Source organism: Caenorhabditis briggsae (genome assembly GCF_000004555.2).
Source record: "Caenorhabditis briggsae complete genome, chrI, whole genome shotgun sequence".
Classification (NCBI taxonomy): domain Eukaryota; kingdom Metazoa; phylum Nematoda; class Chromadorea; order Rhabditida; family Rhabditidae; genus Caenorhabditis; species Caenorhabditis briggsae.
Genome location: NC_013489.2, coordinates 13,050,612 through 13,060,657, shown reverse-complemented (window position 1 = coordinate 13,060,657; position 10,046 = coordinate 13,050,612). Strand labels below are relative to the sequence as shown.

General features: G+C 37.1%; 2 protein-coding genes across 2 annotated transcripts in view; both read right to left on the bottom strand.

Moving 5' to 3' along the window:
• CBG24181 overlaps positions 1-4,428 on the bottom strand; it is a gene marked incomplete at both ends in the record, with an annotated part of 5,416 nt that extends 988 nt beyond the window's left edge. The window contains 7 exons of the mRNA XM_045241413.1: positions 125-430; positions 757-851; positions 902-1,316; positions 1,370-1,699; positions 2,023-2,403; positions 3,704-4,054; positions 4,330-4,428. Coding sequence (XP_045091265.1) covers positions 125-430; positions 757-851; positions 902-1,316; positions 1,370-1,699; positions 2,023-2,403; positions 3,704-4,054; positions 4,330-4,428 — 1,977 coding nt within the window. The remainder of the gene's footprint in view (positions 1-124; positions 431-756; positions 852-901; positions 1,317-1,369; positions 1,700-2,022; positions 2,404-3,703; positions 4,055-4,329) is intronic.
• A 5,356-nt stretch (positions 4,429-9,784) lies between these two features.
• Positions 9,785-9,916, bottom strand: CBG26692 (the record flags this gene model as incomplete). The annotated part of the gene is made up of 1 exon (XM_045241412.1): positions 9,785-9,916. One exon carries the CDS (start codon positions 9,914-9,916, stop codon positions 9,785-9,787), a length of 132 nt encoding a protein of 43 aa, XP_045100685.1.
• Between the last annotated feature and the right edge of the window lie 130 nt (positions 9,917-10,046).

The window sequence follows — 10,046 nt, the reverse complement described above, 5'->3', positions numbered from 1 at the left end:
TCCCTCGCCTGTGTCGAATCGATCTTTTTCTTTGAGAATCAATCAACTTTTCCAGCATTTTTAAGTCCAGGCTCTGACGATTTGGTGTGTACAAGTTTTTTATGATTGAAAAAGATCTTTCTACATCTGCTTCCGAAGCTTGAATCGCATGAACTTTTTGGGCGATTTCGTGCAAAATTGGATAGGAGCTTTTTGCCAGAGGCCAAAATTTCGACGCAGGCATACTTCTGGTGTCTCTCTCGTATTGCTGCTGTTCTTGATGAAGCGAACTGCTTTTTGGGGCGCTTGATCCGCCCAGAGTACGTTGAAGGAAAGTGAGATGACGTGCAGGTGGTTGGCTTTGTGGTGGCGCCTGATATCTCATTTCCTCAAAACTTTTTCCCAAATCGTCCAGAAGCTTCTGAGCATCGTTCACGATATCAATCGGAATCTGAAATTTACACACTAGTTCATGTTACAGTGTTCGTCGTTTTCTTTAGTACCTGATGCCGATCGTATCTCAATTGTAACTCATGTAAATCTTTAGACGGAGGATTCAAATAGGTGGCTACAAAATGAATGGTATCGAGACCTACTGCAAATGGCCACCGTTATCTCCTATAATGCTCGAGCAAGATTCATACTTCAAAAATTTGACGGCGTTCTCTGCGCCGGTTGCATGATGAACAAAAACCACTCGCATGTATCCCTGTTTATCAGTGCATTTTTTTCTGAAAAAGAACTAATTTTTTCAACAAAAAAAAAATTTCAACTAGCATAAAAACCGCCGAATCCTTCCTTTTTGTTCTTTATCACTAATTCACAATCGGTTTTGTTGGGATCAATGAACCATTGAGGCATCTGAATTGTGTCTGAAATTGAATAACGGTTAAAACAAATGAATAAATCGGCTTAAACCGACCATCACTGGCGTTCGAAATGTTCATGTCGCCACAGATCGATGGAAAAATCGAGAAAACTCTCGAAAAATGCGTGATTTGCTGAAAAAGAGCGAGAAAAAACAAAAAATTAAAAAAAAACGCAACTTGTCGTAAAATATGCGACTTGCTGACCGTAGTCACATTTGCGAGGCCGGCCTCGGCCGGCCGAGGCCTCGCGAGGCTTTTTCTCAATGGAGCGCGCCGAGGCCTTTTTTCTTCGGCCGAGGCTTTTTCGAGGCCGGCCGAGGCCCGGCCGCCGTTTTGGACAGCCCTGAGAAAAACACAAAATTGAAATGAGCAATGCTCATTTGGTGTGCAAAAATCACTATACAAAAATGCAGAAAAGGTCTGAAACATCGTGGTTCTAAAACGTCGCATTTCAAAAATGTCGTAGTTCTGAAACGTCGCAGTTTCGAAACGTCCCGGAGTCAAAAAAAAGGGGGCAGTACCTGAATCTGTTTCTGAGTGCCAGCAATGATATTGGAGATCAACCAACAGCACTCCTTCATAATACTCGTCGATCTCGTCTTCTCCATCAATTGGACCATTCGATCCAAGACACCCAAATCGATAACTGACTGAGTCAATGAATCATTTCCAGTTGCCACGTTGCCAAGTGTTCGCAATGCTGGTGCAATCAGATTTTCCGATTCATCCAAATACGACACAATCGTCGACAATACTCCACTCTCCCTGGCCAATTCAATCTGCTCGTCTGGTCCATCGGTCAAATAGGACACCGCCCAGCACGCGTCCTGACGAACTTGACGGTCCGAGTGCTGAAAATATGGGGATTTGGGGGTGAAAGTCAGCTAAAAATTCAAAAATTCCGCAAGCAGAGAAAGATTTATAGGAGGATTTTGGGCTCCAAAATTGATGAAAATTTGGATTTCTAGAGCTTAAAATCAGCAAAAAATTCAAAAATTCCGGTGTTTTGGGGTTGAAAAATTGATGAAAATTCGAGTTTCTAGAGCTAAAAATGAGCGAAAAATGGACTCTTTTCAGACCCAAATCATGCAATTTTAGCTCAAAATGTCGACGTTTTTTGATCTATTTGGCTCCTTCTAGATCCAAATTACTCTCAAAAATTCCGAAAAATTACCTTGACCAGGACAGCGAGTCCCTTCGCGAGAACCTTCAGCACTGGAAGCGGTGCGTGTGGATTCTTGTGTCGACACATGTTGGAGAACGCCCACGCAATGGTACGAACGTGTGAAGTGGTGAATTGATCGATTCGGGACATGATATGCATCAGTGCCTCAACACCATGACATTCAATCACGTAATCACGTAATTGCGCAGAATCACCGGCAATATTGGCAACTGCCCATAGTGCTTGTTCGGCGATTTGTCCATCCGAATGACACGATAATTCAATCAAAGGAGCACATGCACCTGCCTCCACTGCTGACATCGTTTGCGAAGTGCTTCCAGAGACTATGTTGGTCAGCGCCCACGCCGCTTCGTATTGCACACGATCGTTCTGTAAAATAATTGATTGGGGTAATTAAGAGAGGGTAATTAGCGAGGAAACGGGGTCTTGGAAGGGCCTAAAACATCAAAAACCGGTTGAAAATGACCCTAAAATGCTCAACATGTTCTCAAAAATTCTGAAAATCCTGGTATGGCAATGGGGTGTTGAAGGGCTAAAAATGATCTAAATTGCTTAAAGTATCGGTATTTTTCTCAAAAATCGGCTAAAAATGACCTAGAATGCTCAAATACTTCGGTCTCACGTTTGTTCTGCAAATTAATTAATTAGGGTAATTAAGAAAGTAATTAGCGAGGAAATGGGGTCTTGAAAGAGCCTAAAAACCTCAAAAATCGGCTGAAAATGTCCTAGAAAGTGCTCAAGATGGTTTAATTAATTATTATTGATAAAATATGGCCAAAATCTCGGAAAATCCACAGAATCTCCATAAAAATAGCCTAAAATGGGTCTAGAATCTAGAGAATATTAGGATAATTAAGAGAGTGTAATTAGCGAAAAAACAAAGTCTTGGAAGGGCTTAAAAACCTCGAAAATCGGCTCAAAACGACCACCAAATGGGTTCAAACTCCCTTGATTCCCGTCGAAATCTCGATTTTCCAGAATATGAGATAATTAGGAGCGCAATTAAGGGCAATTAGCGACGAAATGGGGTCTTGGGAATGTCTAAAAACCTCGAAAATCGGCTTAAATTGCCTATTTTTGAGAACTATAGGTCATTTTAAGCCCATTTTCAAGGTTTTGAGATCCTTCCAAGCCAAAATTAGACACATATTTAGCATTTTGAGCACTTTCAGACCACATTTTCAGTCAATTTTTCGAAATTCAGTCGGAAAAAACCCAGAAAAACGAGTTTTTCGAACATTCTAGGTCATTTTTTGTCGATTTTCGAGATTTTTCCATCATTTCTTGGTTAAAAATCAGATTTTCTCTTTAAAAACGCAAAAAATCGTTATTTTTAAATTTTTTGCCAATTTTTGGGATCTTCCGTCAGAACCCGAAAAATCTAGTATTTAGAGCGTTTTTGGCCATTTTCAACCGATTTGCAAGGTTTTAGACCTTCGCAAGCAAAAATTAGACCCATTTTTAGTATTTTGAGCCCTTCCAGACCTTCTCTTTAATCAATTTTTCTAAAAATTTTCAGCATTTTAAGCCATTCTATATTACATTTCTAGACAATTTTTCGTGTTCCAGTCGAAAAATCGAACTTTAGGTCATTTCTAGCCGATTTTCGAGGTTTTTAGGACCATTTTTAGCATTTTCAAGCCATTTCAAGCTCTCGGGATTACTGTACCTGAACACGAAGTGCCTGAACGAGAGCATTGATAAGACCCGACTGAATGACGTCATCGATTGGTGGATTTTTGGTTTTCGAGAGAGATTTTCTGAGTGATTCGAAGCATCGAATCATATCGTCTTCAGATGGATTCGACGACAGAATTTGCTTGATTTCATCGTTTGACAATCGATTCGTATTGCTCATTTGATTGCCATTGCTCAGCTTATCTTTATCCTCATTCTCTGATTCGCATTCATTCAAATCATCATCTTCGTTATCAATGATATTACGACGTTTCATCATCAGATCCGCCCCTTTTTGTTTACGAATCTCCACACTGCATTCGGTTCGGCGACGACGGAGTTCCTGAAGAAATTTGAGCATTTTTAGATGGAAAATTGAGGATTTTGGGTGTTTTTTTGACTTTAAAATCGCATTTTTGAGCCTAAAATTGCCTAAAAATGGCTATTTTCTGCTCCAGAAGAATCTCAAACAGAATATCGGACAAAATACCAAAAATAGGCATTCTTGGGTGGAAAATTGAGGATTTTGAGGGGTTTTTAATTCTAAAATCGCTCTTTTTCATTCAAAAATGGGGTAAAATCACATAAATCCCAAAAATTATGGAATTTCAGCAGTACCTCATGCTTAGTGAGATTCTTGTACTGTTGAAGGCGTCCCGCGTCGTCTTTCCCGTCGTCGGTGTTGTCGCGAGAGAGTTTTGTCTCCGAAAGTGACATTTTGGTTAGTTTTGTGGTCTTTTTTACCTGAAAACTCGTTGAAAATGAGGGAAAATAGTGGAAATTCGAAGAAAGGTGAAAAATGGGACTTCCGGTGGAAATTTAGGCTGTTTCGACCTAAAAATGATTGTAAAACCCGAAAAAATAGTCTGGAAATACGAAAAAATGAAAATTTTGGGCCAAAAAGCCGAAAATGAAAGAAAATGCCTGCCGCCGGCGCCCAAATTCAAAAGTCAAAAACCATTGTTTGGCGCCAATTTTCAAAGGCAGGTGTCGCGAAACGCGCCAGCAACTCCGTCTGGCGCAAAACCAGATTTTGGAGGGAACTTGAAAATAATTAAATTAATTTTCAGCAAAATCAGCCGATTTTCAGCGATTTCCAGTCAATTTCCTGCAAAAAAAAAGAGAAAAAAACAAATTTATTAATTTTTAACAACTTTCAAACAATTTTCTGTGTCTTTAACCGAATTCAATGTGCAAATTACAGTTTTAAAGTGTTTAGTGGCTTCGTAACTTCGAATTCCATTGATTTTGATCCAAGGGAGAGCCTGAAAATTTTTTTTTAATTTGAAAATTCACATTTGGCGCTAAATCTTGAAAAAATTCAAAAATTAAAGACTGACAATAGAATCGTTGTGGGGGAACGGCTCGGCGAGCAGCAAAGCTTCTCCTTCAGCACTATTTGCACATTTTTTGATTCTAAAAAATTTTAAAAATTAGTTTTTGCATTTTTAAGTTAAATAATTTTTAATTTCGAAAAAAAATTTTGAAAAAAGTTCAAAAATCCTCACAGATTTTTTGAATTTTCCGCCAAGCACTGTAGCGCCTGGTCTACAGTATCCTTGCCTTGTATACAGGCTACTGTAGTCAATAAAGTTGTTGGATTCTGGTTCTGCATGTATTTTTTGGAGCAACATTGCAGCTTGTTGAGCTGACACTCGAGCCAGCCATTCTCACACGTGGCACTGGAAACTTGGAGGGACTTTGAAATGTTTAAGTGAGGAATTTGCATTTGGGAGGAAAAAAGCTTCAAAATGAGTATAAGCAAGCCTAGGTTTAAAAATTTTGAATTTTTTAGTCTTTAGGCCGGCCTAACTCGGCCCATTTCGATCCAAGTTTTTTGAAACCTAAGTTTTTGAATTTTTCGCTTCAAGAGCTTCAAAATGAGTATAAACACAGCCTATATTGCTCGATTTCGAATTTTCGCCTTTAAAGGTGCATGGACCATCGAAAAACCGAAATTGAGCAAAATGGGTCGTGTTTATACTCATTTTGAAGCACAAAACGCGGAAAATTCAAAAAATCTATTTCATATGGTTTGGATCAAAACTTGGCCAAATATGGCAATTTGAAATTTTGAACGAAACATGAAATTTGGACTTATCTAACCCAATTTTCGTCCAAATCACTTGAAATAAGATTTTCTGAATTTGTCACGTTGAGAGCTTCAAAATGAGCATAAACACGGCCTATGTTGCTCAATTTTGAAAAAAGGTACAGTAATCCAAACTTAAAGGCGCATGGACCATCGAAAAATCGAAATTGAGCAAAATGAGTCATGTTTATACTCATTTTGAAGCTCTCCACACGGGAAACGTGAAAAACTAAGTTTCAGTGTGTTTGGACCAAAACTATGCCGGCTAGGCCATATACCAAAATTCAAATAAATTTTAACCTAGGCTTGTTTATACTCATTTTGAATCTCTCACGCTCCTTATTTCGAATTTACTTACTATTTTGACCCATTATTACTCCCCGAACCAATTGATAACGGGTGATAAGTGATAGATAATCCACGTGGAAAAGGCTGAAACTCCTTTAAAAATGGCACAAATTGAGTGCGGAACCATCTAGAAGTGGACGAGCATTTCGAAAATCCAGTGATATCTACAGTATCCACAGGACCGTCTAGTGCGGAAAAAATTGTTGGAGCGGAGAGGATTACTGTAGAAATAGCCAAATAAATAAGGAACATTTTGGGGAAAATTCCAGAGAAAATGGACGATGTTGAGGGGTTCAAGGACATCAAAAAGGAGGAAATTTTGGGGTTTTTGGGGTTATTTCAACTCCTCTGACATAAGACGTCAGAGGAAGAAATAAAATATAGGAGAACATAGTAATAAAAAACTGGAAAAAGGGTTATTTTTACGAATTTTGAGCACTCCTTAAAGTTGGTGGCCTAGAAAACCAAAAAGTTAAAAAAAACCCGGCGATGATTAATTTCAAATTGTTAAGCTTGTCTAGTTCAAACTGATACAGTTTTCAGAACTAAAAAATGTCAATTTTGAAGCGAGTTACAATGACTTTCATCTGGTGGCCTAGGATTTTCAATTTCTAGGCCACTGGTTACAAACGGCTGTAACTTGCTTCAAAATTGACATTTTTGAATTCTGAAAACTGTAATAAAACCAACAAGAGAAGTTAAATCGATTGATATAAAACTTGACCGAGTTTTCTCAAAATTTGGTTTTCTAGGCCATCAAATGTCTGGCTGAGATTTTTGACTTTCAATTTTTTATTAAAATTAAATTCAAATTTTATGCTAATTATTCAAATTTTCCAACCATTCCCAATCACTTCCACCCAATTCATTTCATTTCCAACGATGACCCCAATTCTCTTAATTCTCCTATTTCCTACAGTAATCCATGGATGCCTAGTTATCCGATTCTCAGTTCCACGTAGGTGTTACAGTAATCCAGAACTACAGTAATCCTTTTGAAGCAAAATGTGAATGTCTTACTATGGCTCTGGATCAATCGAATATTCAAGAAACTGTGGGAAACTCGGATTTTTATAAAAATTTGACTAATTATCCAATTAGCAAACCAATTATAGAGATCGATGATTGCTCAGTATCCGTTTACTGTGAAGGAGACAGTAGTTTGGTCATTTTTGATAAGGAAGGCGCGAATATGATAAGTGGTGGCCTAGAAATCCGAAACTAGGCCACATTTAATGCTATGAAAAAATTATAAAAAATGTCAAATTTGAAGGGAGTTACAGATGGTGGCCTAGAAAACCAAATGGTGCAAAAACTCGGCCGCGATTTATTTATAATTGTGAGACATATTTAGCTAGAGGTAATACAGTTTTCAGAACTCAAAAATCTTAATCTTGAGGCGAGTTACGAAGGGGGCCTAGGATTTTCAATTTCTAGGCCACCGGTTACAAACGGCTGTAACTTGCTTCAAAATCAATATTTCTGAATTTTTAAAACATGATCAGAACCAGTAAGATATATAGAATCGAATGATAATAAAAATGACCGAGTTTTCTCGAAATTTGGTTTTCTAGGCCATCAACTTTCAAATGGTCATAACTTGGCTTAAATTGAAATTTTTCAATTTCGAAAAAAGTTTTGTAATTTTAAATTTTTCCGTTCGGAGCCTATGCTGCTGACGGATTCTGTGACCCATACAAACAGAAATGGATAATAGAAAAAGGGTCCGAAATGAAGACTTTTGACAAGATGGATGCTGTATGTGTGGATTACGGTAGGTATAATTGGATTTTCGGGTTACTGTAGTTGTTCTTGCAGCCAATAAACCGGATAAATGCAAATGCCCTTCTGTGCTTATTGATATGAAGAATGTTGTACAATACTTTTCAAATCATAAGGAATTTCACTCGATTTTGGGTGCTATTTTGGAGAAGGCCCAAAATTTCACTTTTGATCAAAATTCGTGCTTGACGGTTTTGCTTGTCCTTCAATGTCATATTTCATTTTTCCAGACAACATTCAAATTGCGGTAACTGTTTTTTAGCTTTTCAGTATTTCAAAACTGTTTTCAGAATCAACAATTTTCAACTTTGAGCCAAGTTATGACCATTTGAAATTTGGTGGCCTAGAAAACCTAATTTTTTGAAAACTCGGCCAAGGTTAACATCAGTCGATTTCGCTTTCTATTCTTGTTCTATTACAGCTTTTAAAATTGAAAAATCTCAATTTTTTAGCAAGTTACAGCCGTTTGTATCCAGTGGCCTAGAAATTGAAAATCCTAGGCCACCACATAAAAAGCAATGTAACTCACGTCAAAATTGACATTTTTGCGTTCTAAAAACTGTAATAGCTTGAGCTAAACATGCTTAACAACTTAGAATGAACAGTGGCCGAGTTTTTGCTTTATTTGGTTTTCTAGGCCACTAACTTTAATATGAGTGTAAATCCCTTTAAAATTGACTATTTTGAGTTGAAAAATTGCATTTTATTCAGCACAAAAGAAAGAATATTTTGCGAAATTCAAGTATTTATTATTCATAGTATGATCAATCAAGAAAACACATGAAATCGTAACTTGGCTCCGCATTCAATGTATATAATTTGTTGGACCTCTTTGGTAGAATATGTCCCCTTTTTGAAAACTTGGTCAAAGTTAATATCACTAGATTGAATTTTTTTTGCTGGTTCTATTCCAGTTTTTAAAATTCAAAAATGTCAATTTTGAAGCAAGTTATAACAGTTTGTAACCAGTGGCCTAGAAATTGAAAATTCTAGGCCATCACATAAAAATGATTGTAACTCGCTTCAAAATTGACATTTTTGCGTTCTGAAAACTGCAATTCTACACCATTTTTAGCCAGATTTTCCTAATTTCTCAATAAAATTTTGTGAAAAAAAAAGAAAAAGTTCTCCAGAAAACAGACCTGACTATTCATTCGCAAGGATACTTTGGTTCTAAAAATACTACGGAAACTGTGCCGATTGCCCTATATTCCATGCTTTAAACCATATAGTAAACTTTTTGAAATTTGTGAATTTCCAAAATTTCTAAGAAACCATTTTCAGCAATTCCTGTCGGTTGGACAACCGTCAGGAGAACCACCAATCGATTTTTGATAATTGTTTCTGGAAATTTATTCAAATAAATGATTGCATGCGAACTTTTGTTTTCAAAACGTCCGAAAAATAACTGTTTCGGTTTTTTTTCAGTCAGTTTCTCCCATTTTTTAGGGATTTCAGCAAATAATCGTTGTTGTACCGGCCCTTGTATTTTTCCTGCATTTTTTGAGTTGAAATTTGATGTTCATATTTTGATCCAAATTATTTGAAATTTAGTTTATCGTATTTGGCTTGCTGACAGCTTCAAAATGAGTATAAACACAACCCGTTTTCTTACCTTGGATTCCTCAAAGGTTCATGCGCCTTTAAATTTGGACTACTGTACCTAGCCCGAAATCACAGTAGTTATAGCCGTGTTTATATTAATTTTGAAGCACAAAACGCGGAAAATTCAAAAAACTAGGTTTCAAACTCTTTGGGCCAAAACTGGACAAGATATTACCATTTTGAATTCTGGACCAAAAATGAATTTCGGACTTAACTAACTCAATTTTTGCCCAAATCACTTGAAAATTAATTTTTTAGATTTTTCTTGTGAATATCTTCAAAATGAGTATAAACACGGCCTATATTGCTCGATTTCGAATTTTCGACTTTAAAGGCGCATGGACCATCGAAAAATCGAAATTGAGAAAAATGGGTCATGTTCATACTCATTTTGAAGCACAAAACAAGACAAATTCAAAAAATTCAGTGTCAGTTCATTTGAGCAGAAACTATTGTCTATTCAATAAAACGTGGGCGCGCCTGCAGGTTGCAAAGGGACACGCCCCTT